General features: G+C 40.4%; 1 protein-coding gene across 4 annotated transcripts in view; it reads left to right on the top strand.

Moving 5' to 3' along the window:
- The window catches only part of WDR27 (WD repeat domain 27), a 61,970-nt gene extending 59,194 nt beyond the window's left edge, over positions 1–2,776 (top strand). For all 4 annotated transcript variants that reach the window (XR_013984424.1, XM_080999821.1, XM_080999819.1 and 1 more), the window contains one exon: positions 2,216–2,776. Coding sequence is in view for 3 of the 4 variants with exons in the window: in XM_080999821.1 (XP_080855947.1) it covers positions 2,216–2,275 (60 nt within the window). In the remaining variant the exon portion in view is untranslated. The remainder of the gene's footprint in view (positions 1–2,215) is intronic.
- The last annotated feature ends 12,095 nt before the right edge of the window (positions 2,777–14,871 follow it).

Genomic DNA, 14,871 nt, shown 5'->3' with positions numbered 1-14,871 from the left:
GCCCAAATTAGTTCAAAAATTACTTTTTACTACCACCATATTTTATTGGATTTGCCTTAAATGCAACTGAATATAATCTGCAATGCATGAAAGTGATTCTTTAAACAAAAAGAAATAAATGAACCAAAGGAAATAATATATAGCATAAAGAAAACAGGAACCTTGAGAAACATCAAAAGGAAATGAAGCATTAACTAAAACTCTTAACAGAGCAATTACTCACAGAACACCATTCCATAATGGAGCTGAAATGGTTATTAGATAGTTGTGGGGATGATGCAGCCAGCTATCAGATATTTTCAGTCGTCTCCTTCACAAGCAATGTTCCACATATCACCTACCATTGCTAATCCTCCACTCCCCACTGTAAATAATAATAATAATAATAATAATAATAATAATAATTTATTTATACCCCGCCCTCCCTGGCCAGGCCCGAGCTCAGGGCGGCTAACATCAAAGTATGATACATTAAAAACATAAATCAAACAATCAATTAAAATACATCTTAAAATCAAATTTGGATTAGAATAAAATCAGATGGCAACCATCTTGATCCTCCCTCTGCTTGTTTATGCCTTGTTCCCTCTTTCCTCTACCATCTCCAGTAGGGCAAGCTGCTGTTCAGCCCTCAGCCCTTCAAGGAATGCAGAGAACAGTATTGTTTACATCTGGATCTGTGCAGGTGCACATTGAAACGAAGCATCCCTGCTCCAAAACAAATATGAGCATCGTTAATATTCCCATTCAGTGGCTAGAAAGTTGAGTGTAACCTCCCTTCCCACAGATCCACTGTAACATCTTAAGATGGAGCAGGGCCTAAGTAGTTCTGCAGGAGGAAGTCACTTCCACCCAAACAGCAATTCTGCAGTGTGCTGCTGCTTCATGTGATGTAAACAGCAGTAGTAAAATGCAGTTGTCAAAGAAGTTGACATGAAGCTAGCATGAGAATTTCTGGACTGGTGAGTTGGAAGTTGTGTTATCAACACTAGCAGGGGTGAGCATTGTGATGCAAGAAGCAATAATACAGATATATATTAAAGGCCCATTCATCTCTCAGGCTACTTGTTTGGGCAGAGAGTAGCTGATAGTATTCTTCAATAGTTGTAGGGTAGAAAGGAGAGATAAAGGAAAGTGAGTTAAATAAAAACCTTTATGCACCACTCTGCCACTCCCTTTTTGCAACTCTGTTTGTATGCATTTCCTTTATGTTTGGATTTTCAGCAGAGGGCACTATACCATAATGAATATCATGGAGCTATAATGGCCGTTACTATAACTGATGGGTGAGATACAAGCCTTCATAAGTTTTTTTTAAAAAAACAACAACAACACACACACCCAGAAATATGAGAAACAATGCACTTTTTCCTGAAGTAAATTTCAAAACTTTATCATTATGTGCCCTGTGCAAAGATGGAGTTTAAAATGAAAGTATTATAAGTGATACTGCACATTCTGTAATTTAAGATGCATCATTCATACCATGAGACTTTGTAAAAGGTTCACCACTGTCTAACAGCCACAAATAGGACTCATGCTTTCTTTGTCGGGTCTCAGATGCTTCAATAGAAGCAGGCGTTTTCAGTTGCGGTCCACAAGCCCCATGCCGTTAATATGCACCTGGTGACTTTTTGCTGCAGCTATTTTATTGTTTTATGAAAAGCATTAATAAGAAAAACTCATTGCAAAATACGCACCCATTGACTGTGAACAGATAAAATCAGAAACAACTGAGAACTCAACATCTGTGCAACAGCAGCAGCATCAACAACCCCCAACCAATCTCCACATATAGCATAACATTTGGTTCATTTATGTCAGAAACCACCTAAATACCATGGGGAGATGGAGTGGAGGGCTGCAGGGGAAGCAGAAATAGGAGAAAATAACCTTCTCTTCTCTTACAGTAGTGTTCACTTTGTTGGATCAAAAGCTGTTCTGCAAGCAGAAGGGCATTACAGGATTTCTAATTCATCACAGTTCTTTATCTTGGTAGTAATAATTGGCATTTACACCACAGGAACCAACTAAAATGAATTCTAAATAAAAGTAGACTTCCCAAGCAAACATGGACATAATACATGAAAAGTAAATTCCAGACGCCTTTTAAATTTTTATAATGAGATTTAATAAGGTAGCTAGGCCTTTGGTCAACCATTATTCAACACAAAGCATTCTATGCCAATCATGTGTTTTCTGTTTTGAATTACAGCTCACCACAGCCACCCTGGATGGCAAACTGCAATTGTTCCTACCGGATTGTCAGCTTTGACTTCCTTGGCTCTGCTACTTTTAAGAATAAGGCTCCCTGACAGAAAGGAGATATTTGGTTACTGGGCAAGTTACAGCACTTTTTCTGTTTCAAATATAGGCTTCCAGATTATGTCTGCCCTGGGATTTGCTCCAAGGTCTACTCTGCTGGAAAAACATTTTGTATAAGGGTACAGAGTCCTTTCTGCCACTTTCCTTGCAGAGCATTATCACATTCAGGTTACCTTGGACTGCAACTTTGGAAGTGCTACAGAATAGGTAGATGTATAATATTATGTTGGGTTGTTTCCCATTATTAATAGCTCTAGCCATCCTAGTGTAATTTGTCTGGAAATATCAAGTAAGATTTAAGAAAGCTGGTGTCCAGCAGCATATATACACTTTTTGTTGTAGTTTGTTGGGATTTCAATAGTTATCTCCACAACCAGACATTTAGCAAATAAACCTTTGTACCATTATTGGCTAAACCCTTATGCCCAATAATAAAGTGATATTCTAGTCATTTGTGTCCTTGCCTGTTGATTCAACGTGAGGGGAAATATGAGGTTCTGAGCATTACTGAGACATACAAGCAAAGGTTTACTATAGTTCAGACACCAGTGGATATGATACCAAACATCTTTCAAGACTAAATGTTATGCGGTCCTTTTCTCCTTGTCATGTATAAAGACTCTGGAAGACAAATCAGACTGGATTTTTGGCTCCTTAAGAACCAGTACGGAAAATGTGGTTTGCACTATTTCGCAATAGGTTGCTAAATATGTCACTGTGGTATATTCAACTTTTACATGAATTCTTTAATCTAATTTTGAAGAGCATTTTGAGGATAATCTTTAAAAAGCTGTGCACACTGAGTTGGGTCTGACTAAGTCATACTCTGAGTAGATTCAATGAAATAAATGTCATTCTTAGAACTATTTCCCAAAAGAAAACCCAATTCTAATAAGAAAGTCAGTACCAGTAAGAAGTCCAACCCATCCAAAAGTCATCTTGTTCAATCCATCTTTAATTCACTGGGGCAATACTATGACTGTGCTTAACTATCCCACTGAAATAAACGTAACCTTGAAAAGTATTTCTTTTTGGTAGAATTGAATCCATGGTTTCTGCATTCTTTGCAAGTTACTTTGACCCCACTTCAGGCCCCATTTACCCAGAGCAGTTTACTATGAGTGTATGTGTTATATACACACTAGGGATGCTGCAGTAATCCAACAGGATAGATTTTTATCTAGATGTTATAATTCCATTGGTGCAAACCATTTTGAAATTATGCTTAATTCTATATTATTTGCCTTCTAGTTGTGGGGCAAATGGGTAGGTTTGTGCACAAATTCTTCAGAAGGGTTGTCAGAGGATGAAATAGTGGTTAAATGCTGAAAGTTGTGTGGCTAGTTTGGGGAAGGTTCAAGAGCCCAAATGTGTAGCAAAACTGAAGATCCCAGTGACAACAGTGGGGAGCTAGATGGCATTATTATACCCCGCCCATCTGACTGGCTTGCTCCAGCCGCTCTGGGTGGCTGGTATTTCGGCAGTACCAATCATGCTGATTGTTCTGGAAAGCAAGGGTAGTAAACTTGGTTCCTAAAGTTTCTATTGATATCAGCGACTATGGGGCAGATAAACACATCCTGACAAAATAACAAGACAGTTATTGCATACCAGTGTTTGAACCATTGCATAATAACCAAAGGAACATTTGGTTGCTACATTTTTTACATCCAGGAAACTGTCAGAATGATTTGTAATGAAGTTCTTATCATCGGATGTTCACTCTAGGATTGGTATCCGTCAGCTGTTGCTCTTACAGCTGGGAACACTTGTCAGGTGGCAGGCTTCACTGTTTTGAGACAAATCAATAGTCTATAGTAGCTCAGCAGAGCAATGCAGATACAGGGTAGACAGAGCTGGTTTTTCTCAAGAGAGTTATAAAAGCATATTACTGATAATGTAAAACAAGTAGCTGAAGCTCTGAGGAACTGTGTAATAGTGACTCATTCTGAATCACACAATCTAATGATTCTGACCCTTTATGTACACCGATCAAAGTCAAACATCTGGTTCTGTGCTTCAGATAATTTGTGGCATTTCATAAGCCTATCTTTGTTGAAAGAGCAGTTTCCAGTCATATTATTGGTCTGCTATACTAGGCTTATTCAGTGTTACATTAAAAATGCCCACATGTCTTTGAATTCTGCTGAGAAGGGAAGTTTTAGTTCACTTAAAGGTGAATTTTTGGCTTTGGAACTTCCTCTGTGGACAATATGAACCTTTCTTATGCTTGCTGATCACATAAGGGCAATCTGGTGTGAATTGACATTCAGCCAAATGCACGATTGTGGCCCTTTTCCCTTTAAAGTGGAATAGCAATTGTGGATATAGACTACACAGGTTGGATCCAGAGTTTGTTTTCGCAGGTGGTAGTATCCTCTGAGAAGAGTTCCACTCAGGATGCTTCTGTCAGTGGAAAGGATAGGAGAGGTGATTTTTACTAATTTCTTCTTTCCTCTGCCAACTGCTACTTCCTGTGCTGTTCTGGAGAAAGCAAACCTTGGATCCAACCCATATTGATTGCACGAACCGTTGACTCATCCCAGAGAGTCTTCTCTCCACATTTCCTACAGCTTCACAATAGCTATGAGTAGAGCCAGGGTGTCTGAAAAAATTTATCATCTCTTATAGGGAGGGTTGTTGACAGGTTTTGGTCTACCCATAATTCATCTGTTGCTGTTGATTTTGTTCCTTTTCAGTTGTTACATTTTTGATATTTAATCGCAGACCACCCTGAAGATCTCAGTGTGGGATTCAAATAAAAATGTGAACCCACTCATTTTGGTGCTCTTCATGAGAGACCCTGCTCCAGATTCCCCTGCCATCAGAGATTTAGACAGGTGGTGACCAAAGACAGGACCTTTTTTGGTTGTGGCACTCTAATTGTGGAAAGAGGTGTTGTGCCTATGCTACTTTCCACCAGATGCCAAATAATAAATTTCCTGGCTGCCTTTTCTTTAGTTGAGTTTTACACCCATTGATTGTATTCCAATTTTTTTGCTGTATGGTGGTTTTTATAAAGAAATGTTTTATGACTTGATGATTTATCGATTTACGTTTTTAATGCTTTCTTGGATAATTAATAGGAATGTTGGGATATAAATGTATGAACATATAAAATATAATAAGAAGGAAAATTTAGCTTGTGTGCCACTACACTCTATATGTGATTGCTGCTGGCAGTGAACCAGCTGTAAATCGTTACTTTTAATGCCACCTTGAAGTTCATCAGTGAATCTTTTTTGTGCAATATGGCTGCTCTGGTCCCTGTAAGATGGGAGAGAGATTGGTGCATTGTCTAAAGCGGGGAGGTGTTCCCTAGCTTCAGGAAATGGCAAGGAATTCCCATACTCAGTTTCTGGCTAAAATGGCGGAAGCAAAGAGACAATCCTGCTCCACTGGTGGCTTTCCTTTTTTTGAGTGTGTGGAAATGCTGCTAAGCTCAAGTAAAAACAAGCAACCATCCAGCTGCTGTATCTAGACAGATCAGGTCCTGGAAAAAGAAAGGGAGCTTTTCCTGCTAGTATTGCTGAAGATGAATGACTTTCTGTTTCCCAATGCTGAACATTGGCATGTCCTAGAACACAGAAAATTGAAATTTACGTTAAGTACACATTTAACTTTTTTCATTATAACTACAACCAAAAGCACAAACTACATGGTTTTAGAACAGTTCAGGTCATGCTGTTTCAAAGTAAATTAATACAGCAAAAGGTAGATGGAGTAGATAATAGTTAATACTGGTGAGGGAGGGGAGGGAGATAACCAATGGGGAAGAAATTTGGTTCAGCCAATTTACACTTTCCAAACTGAAACACAAATCAAAACACAGCTATCCTTCAGAACTCATTTCTTCAAATTTTATGATGCAGTCCTTCAGCAAAAAGAAAATGTAGAAAAAAGTGCATATTAGGGATAGCATGTACAGAAACAAATATATAAATGAAAGCAACATACAAAATACATTAGGGGCAATCACTTGTAAAATGTGCATATTAGACTATTTTGTCTAATAAAATTAAATATTAGGAGCCATATGCACTAAAATGCTGACAATTTTTTGTGATGACATTTTAATACAAAAAAATCACAAACTGTTGCAGAAATTTGGTAAACTGGATTTAAGATTGGAAAAGTGAAAGCTGAAGAAAAAATAATTGATAGGTTCATCCATCCTGAGTGCAGCTTAAACCCTGTTTCTTCCTTTGAATATAACGGTGTTAGAAGCAAGTGCCTATGTCTGCCTGTGAAATATTCAGTAGTATCCAATGTGGTGGGCAGAGCTGCCGAGATGCACTTCTGACACCAGTGTTGCTATACTTGCCTGGATGGGGCTGAGATGGGGCAGAGCATCAGCAAGGAGACAACTCATTCCAGCACTCCTACCAACTGCAGCTCTTCTCCTCCACCATACTGGACACTACTAGAAATACTGTATGATGCACAATTGCCTTTTCCACAGATATTGTGCATTGCCTAACCTTGTGTATCTATTTGATAATAAGGACAAATAAAACTCAATGGAAAGTACTATGTCTATCATGAATCAACAATTTATTGAATAACTGGCAATTAACTGACAGCAACTTATTTTTCTGGCTCCTGGGAAGGCTTGTTTCTTAAATATGGTAGCTTCTCAGTTGTCACTGTGGTTCTGTAATGAAATGTTTTCCGAGGAAAGCTTGAGTTGATTTGCATGTTGCACTAATAATTTGTTTCATGTCTCCTTCCTTTCCTATACTTATTCAGGGCCACTGGTGGTATGGCTCTAGCTGCAGTGTTCAAACATTTGACTTCCACCACTGGAATTTTCTTTTGCTAAGGTCTGATCCTGATTGAAAATCATCATTTCAATTTATGACCTGAGGTCCAGTTCTAAGGACAAAAGGCAGTACAAAGTTCTTGTTGGTTGTTTTTTTTTAAATACACCATGTTGAAAGTTGCTTAAGGACCATAGTAGCTTGGATTGACATTTTTCTCATCATTCAGTTTCTCATCATTCAGTGGAGGTTGCTGCTCATTGGGACCATTAGCATGGAATGCAAGGATACCAACTGCAGGTGGAGCCAGAACAAATGACTGGCAGAGCCTAAGCCAGTGACAGGCAGAGCTAACTAATTCTGGTTTTGTTCCCACATAGAGTTCTATAAAGGCAAATACTCAGAGTGAATTGGAATAGCTCAGAAATCAAGCTTCTTCACTTCAGAAAATGTACCCCCAATACAAGTGTAACCCAGACCTCCTTTGAAGTTCAACCCAGGCTTGTATTAATACAAGGGTAATCCAGCCCTCCTACAAATTATCCACTCTATTTCCAAGCAAACTTAACTTTGCAAAGGGGGCAGGTGTTTCCGTGCTCTCCCACCCCCTCTGACTTCCCTCTTCTCCTGCCCCCCTTAAAATAAATGATTGGTTAAGCACTTAAAAGCTGAATTTGCACAAGATACATGCATATGAGTTGTGAGTCAACTGTACTATTTTTGATGTGAAGCAACCAGAACTGTGCACAGTATTCCAAATGTAACCACACCATAGATTTGTATAATAATACAGTGGTACCTCAGGTTGCATACGCTTCAGGTTACATACGCTTCAGGTTACAGACTCCGCTAACCCAGAAATAGTGCTTCAGGTTAAGAACTTTGCTTCAGGATGAGAACAGAAATCATGCTCCGGCGGCGCGGCAGCAGCAGGAGGCCCCATTAGCTAAAGTGGTGCTTCAGGTTAAGAACAGTTTCAGGCTAAGAACGGACCTCTGGAACGAATTAAGTACTTAACCCGAGGTACCACTGTATTATGATACTGGCAGTTTTCTTTTCAATTCCTTTGCTGATTATTCCTAATATGGGATTCACTTTTTTCACTGCTGCTGCACAGTGAAATGCCCATTGCATCCCAAGAGGAAAAGATGCTCTTGAGCATGCATCCTAGTCTCAAAAGTGAAACCTATATGGCATATCTGTCACTAGGAAATCCTCCCCTCTTGCATGAGAAAGCTTGCCTGGTAAGATAGCAGGCTGGGGTTGGCAGAAAGGGTGGAGGCAACCTCACTGTGACTTGGTTTCTCCAAGGTGTCTGAGAGAAAACTCCAAAAGACCTGAATTTCCCCTAATTATTTTCAAAGATAAACCCAATTAATTACCAGGCAAGTTATTCTTGCACAATGATTCTCAGAACAATTAAATTAGCAGAGGAAAGACTGTAGCCTTTTAAAGAAAGGAATGCTTAATTCCTGTGTGCTTCTACTAATGAAGGATAAATTGTTTCAAGTTGTTTCTAAGACACTTAATAAAAATAGTGGAGAAGTGTGGGAGAATTAGCCTTGTTTCAATTTTGAAATGGCACAGAATCTCCATGTTCTGAACATTGCTTGAATTCCAGTTCTGGTTAATTCTTTTTCTTTGCCAGTCAGCCTTTTACAAGGCAAGCAAACACTGGTAGCCTGATCTCATAAATGTATAGCGGGAAACAAAACAAAAACAATTTTACAGCTAGCTGGGAAGACCACAGAGTCCCCACAGTTCCAGTTGCTGAGTTGATCTTTAAAGTTTGTGTGAGGTCAAGTGCGATGCTAGAGCCAAGTAAGCCTTGAATGCTTCAGGGCCCAGAAAAAGGCCCATCCATGGAATAGTTTCACCTCGTGACAGATGGAAGTACAGTAAGTGGTAGGTTGAATTCTCACAGTATTTCATAGTTCATGTTAACTGTCCCCTTGATAGAAAAAAAGTGCCACTCTTGAAATGGTAATGGTGGTTGTCTTGAGACCTGCTTTCAAGCAGGCTGGGCCCTACCATTTGGTAGGGTGAGACAACCGCCTCATACACAGCAGATGAAGGGAGCGGGGACAGTGATGGACAGCTTCAGTTCTTCTATGAGGGTATAGAACTTTCTGGGCCACATGCCGTTTCCTCTGCCCACCTAGCTAGATTTCTGCTTTTAGATACTATCCATTCTGGAGGTCCATTCTTAACCTGAAACTGTTCTTAACCTGAGGTACCACTTTAGCTCTTGGGGCCTCCCGCTGCCACCGCACGATTTCTGTTCTCATCTTGAAGCAAAGTTCTTAATCCAAGGTACTATTTCTGGGTGGAGTCTGTAACCTGAAGCGTCTGTATCCCGAGGTACCACTGTATTGAAATAAGGACCAAGGACCAGCTGTTGGTGCAATCAGCTTCTGCATTTGGCATGGTGAAGGCACCAGCTTATCCTTTCCTTTGGGTTGCAAAATGCCTTGGACCATTTTCAGCTCCTCAAAGGAGATAGAGGTGGCTCTTAGAAAGAGATACAAGGGAGAAAAATACATCCTAGCAAAGCATCCTTGACACCAGTGGGGTGAAATGCAAGTTGGAGAATTAACACTAAACACATTGTTCCTTTTCAAAGATAAAAATGGAATCCTTGGAAAGAGGAACTAGAAGAGAGAAAGGAGCCAACTTCACCAGACACAATGCTTGTTTTGCAAGCGTACAATGAGAAGCATCTCTAGGATGCAATAAATGTGCATTAAGCTTTTTATGGTGGATTTTCTACCCACTGGTGAGTTCTTCTGTCAGTCCTAGGCTCTGTGGTTTAACCCACAGTGCCACCCGCATCCCACCGAGAACCCAATTAGGACCTGCCTAAAGGGACTCCAACAGGTGTGAAGCTGGTTGGAGGAACAATGCAATAGCATTTTATAACAAAGCACAGAATACATATGCATTTGGAATAACATTGTATGAACAGGGATGGAAAAACCCAGCACTGGAAATGCAGCGAGTGCAAAGTAAAAGGGAATGTGAACATAGCCTTACATTCCCAAGCAGGAAGAAAAACAGGAGAGCTCTTGTAACTGAATGACATTGACTTGGGTAACCAGTAGGGGTGTTGCTAAGTACATTAGGAATAGGTCCCTGAGGCAGCTTAGATACATTTATGGAGTGCCTCTGGGCAAATTCAGATGGTAGGTGGCTAGAATTGCACTTTGCAGAATGCCCAAAGTGTAAGCAAATTGATATATAAAAACAGAAATTAAAAATGTTTGGGGCTCCTTGGGCCATCCCTTGAGAATGCCCTGATGACCAGCTGAACAGGCCTGATTCATGTTAAACTTGCTGCTCATTTCTTTTGTAGCAAACAGAATTATTTCCCAATCATTTCTGTGCAACTTGGGAAGAAAATCTCCTCTAACCACCTTCCACTCTCTTAAAAATTATTGACTGTCTCCAGCCCTTTGCAGAGCTCTGAGCACTGTAATTAGGAACAGGACAGAAGATTATATGCATTCCAATGATGTGTCATGAGAACATGTATTTTGGGTGGAGGCAGCTATGTGGAGTGAAAAATCTGTGTAATGAGAAGAAACCAAAAGGGAATAAACCAGATGAAAACCTGCAAGCTCTATACATTTTTGGACATTTACACACAGGCCACTGTTATGCATTACAGCCGCCTAGCTTCAACCTGGACAATATTTAAAAGGCAGTAAATTACATGAAAAGCAAGTGGACTGGCAGTCAAACTTTAAAGGGAGTGTGATTAATAAATACATCAGACACAGTTCCCAGAAAGTCAGGCACTGCACTGAAACCCATTATCACACACTCAAGTCCTCACTTACTCACTTCAGTGGTGCTCGAGCATCTTAAAACATCACCACAATGGACCCTGCAGGCCAAGTGGGTGGCAGCCATGTAGAAGAGACCCATTTGATTGGTTGCCTCATATGTGTGGTCCAGTTGCCATTGGTTAGTGGAGTGGCACGCTGCAGCAAATGAGGCTTCTCTGCCACAGGAGTAGCATATATATAGATTTTCATCCATCTCATTTTACTGAATGTATACAAGCATTTGCAGGATGGAAATGGGGCTGGGAGATGCACTGTGTCAAATCTTTTCTGTCCTCACCCCAACCTTACAATGCCTAAGATAATAAGTTACACCAAATGTAACTGACCTGTAGATAGGACTCATGAACAGAAAACAAATGCATCATATGTACCTTTGTTACCCATGAAAATCTTTCAATAAAAAACTATTTTAAAAAATCCTTTCCAGTTTTCCCCAGTATGGAAGAAGTAATGCATTGTTCCCAGGGCCCATTTGGCCTCATCCTTCCCATTCCTTTTATGAGAACAAAAAAGGGGGAGGGACTCAAATGCTATTATTTATTAAATTTACACCCCATCCTACCTTCCAAAGGAGCCCAGGGTGGCAAATTTCTCTGCATGAGAATTATGTCTAGTTACTGTTCAGTAGATGAAAAATGGTGCAACAGTTGTCAAGGACCATGCTTGGTACTTGGTGATCAAGTAATCTTTGTATTAAAAAAGCTATGACAATGGTTAAGCAGTATTGTGTGCTACAACACACCTACCAGCCAGGAAGAGGCTGAGAACAATGGGAGGGGGGCAGAGAGAGATCCAAAAAGAAGCTGCAATGTGATGGGTTGGCTCTATCATCCAAAAACAGACCAAGGTTGCAATCCTAATCCCACTTACCTGGGAGTAAGCCCCATTGAATTCAGTAGGATTTACTTCTGAGTAGATGTAGTTAATATTGTGCAGCAAAATCCGTAGCACTATCGAGAAAGTGGAGGGGGCATGTAATACTGCTACTGTATTTTATTTCCATTGTTGTGGTGGCAAACATAGCTGCAAAATTAAGACTTGCCTTTTCATTTTCGGCTCAGCTTTATCTCTGGAATTGAAAAAGCAGTGAAAAGGAGCCTTTGCTGTGTTTCCCAGGTTCATTACTGGCTCCCTCCAGCTATTGGAAAACAAACGAAGTAGAAAGCAAGCCAAAGGACAGTCCTGGAGGCAGTTCCCCGGACAGACAGAAACAGCCCAGAAGCTACAAATAATCCCAGATGTACCTGGCGTTAAAGATTTTATGGAACTAAAAATAAACTTGTGATCATATTAATTCATCTTTACTAGGCTTGGTGTTTTCTTTCCTTGATAAATAAACAAAATATGCAGAAGTAATTAAGTAAAGGTGCATCCACCATAAACTGGAGGTTTATCAAAGCATAACAGCACCCCATAATTCTTTCATGCCTTAATGAAGGAACCAGAGCAGCTTTTCCAGTGGACACAGCTTAGTGGGTGGCTGAAAACAATAGCTTGGAATCCCAGAAAAAGAGAATTAAGATGGGTTTGATTATCAATGTTTTGCTTTGGAGTCAAACTTTTCTTCTTTTTTTTCTTTTGCTTCTGGGACACAAAGCCAAATGTATTAGTCATTAGAGGAATCAGACATAAAAGTAGCATATCCTTGGCCACACTGTGAAATGGATCCAATTTGTCATTTGTTTCCTTCCACTCCACTCTTCCATGTTACGTTTCTTGCATGGGCAACTGAAGAAAATCAATCTGAAGAGATTTAATAAAATCTATCGTGAGAGGGAGTGCTGAGCTCCTCTTCTGCTCTCATTGGCAATCATTCATAGCCAAGTAAGATTCTTCCATGAATATGGTCTTAATGGTATGTCCATAAGTTACTGTGGAGGCCAATTCTGGATCCACACGTCCTTCCACAGTGGGGACATAGGTTTTCAGGCGGGAGTTGATGCTCAGAATTTGCCAAATGTATCTTCCTCTTAGCTTGTTTCTCCCTTTCATCTTGAGTTTGTGCTTCAAAGTCCATGATACCTTTGGTAGAGACAATTCTTCAACTTGAATGCTCTCAGGCCAGTATTTCCCAATTATCCATGCTTCTACTGCATTTTTAAAGATTTGCCTTGAGAGCATCTTTAAACCTCTTTTGTTGTCCACCGGCACTTAACTTTCCATTCTTAAGTTGGGAATAGAGTTGTTGCTTTGGGAGACAATAAAGGTAAATGACCCCTGGACAGTTTAGTCCAGTCATAGGCAACTATGAGGTGCGGCGCTCATTTCCCTTTAGGCCTAGGGAGCCAGTGTTTGTCCACAGACAGCTTTCCAGGTCACGTGACCAGCATGACTAAACCGCTTCTGGTGCAGTGACCAGTTTAACGATGTTGATGTTGACGATTCATTGCTTTGACTCATTGCTGAGCTCCTATACTAATGGTGGCCTGATAAAGTGAAATGTTCTCCTCTTTGTGGATCTGGGAGAGGCAGGAGAGGAATGGTGTCTGAAATAGTTTGTGAATTCAGCATTGTAGGCCTGATTCTGTGGAATTCCTCCAAATAAGATTAGATGGGACCTCCGTGCACAGCACCAGCCCTTTCTAACCCAGCAGGCATTTTAAGGAAGTTTTCTTTTTTTATGATCAATTTAAATTGATCTTATCCAGTGCATGCTTTCTGTAATTTTTATGTAGTTCACTTAGAAATGGGTCTTACTCCAAGGTAAGTGAACATAGGGTTTTACCCTAAAATGCTTTGAAACAGCTAAATGTTATTAAGATTGCTGTAACATTTATGTGAGAAATACTTGCTGTAAATCTGGGGAGCAGAGTTAATACTTCCGCCAATATAAACAGGAATCTGAAAGTGAATTTGTCAAGGATGCGCTCATGAAAAAGGCAAAGTATTCACCATAAGAAAACCATTTGCTGACAAGCACCTCTCATAGGAACCCTTATTTAAACAGATGGGTTTTTAAAGAGCTAGGCTCAACAAAACCTCTTGGCCATAAAACATGCAAAGAAATGATTCCCACCCATTTTAAAATTATATTAAGCACAATAGTGACTTTCACTTAGAGTCTGATAGATGGAAATGCTCGTTAGCCACACTCACCCTGGAATGGAAATTGAAAATATAAATTCAGAAATGTACCATATGCAAACAACACCCACTTTATTCATAAAAATGAAACTGTAAACACACATCTCAGGAATGAGGGGTGAATATCCTACATCTCATAACATGCAGGAAGGTTTCCTCAAGCATTTGGTTTGCCTTCCTCCACATCCTGCTTTATTCCCCCCACAAATGCATCAGCTAGTCATGAGTCCCTCCTCATGTCCCTCTGGCAATGTCTCCACAACTGCATCTGCAGCAAGAGGCACTGTAAGACAGAGATGAGGAACTGGTGGCCCTCCAGATGTTGTGGGACTCTGACTCCCATCAGGCCCACCCATAATAGCTAAGGGAGGGGTGGAGGAGCAACATCTGGAGAGCCCCTCAATCCTGTCCCCCAGTTCTGCTTTAAGAGTTAACTGTGATTTGTTCACACCCCTCCCTGAAGGTGAGCAGCTTTTTGAAATCAACAGCTTTTGTCTGTTGGAATCTTTACAGTATTAAGAAGAGAGAGAAGAGGAACTCCTTAGGCCTTATAAGTAGACTAAGCTGAAACAAATGAGCTTTCTCGCTGCAGTCCTTGCTTTAATGGTAGTTTCATGGGTGAGTCATCCGTTTGGTTGCTCCTTGAGACCCATCTGTACCTTGTGGGTTTTTTGTTTTGTTTTGCAGGGTACAGCTTGTGCACTAGAAAGTCTGTTCAGGAACCTGGAGGTACACATGGATGTCAGGACTGGGACCAGTGTTCATGATACTCACCTTTTACCACCTCACATTTGTCTTTCCTCACTCTGAAAGGCAGCACGTTGGAGCCTCCTCTGCTAACTGCTTGGCACCAA

This window comes from Podarcis pityusensis, assembly GCF_964106645.2.
Source record: "Podarcis pityusensis genome assembly, chromosome: 3".
Classification (NCBI taxonomy): domain Eukaryota; kingdom Metazoa; phylum Chordata; class Lepidosauria; order Squamata; family Lacertidae; genus Podarcis; species Podarcis pityusensis.
Note: the sequence above shows the minus strand (reverse complement) of the source record. Positions and strands in the feature narration are given on the sequence as shown.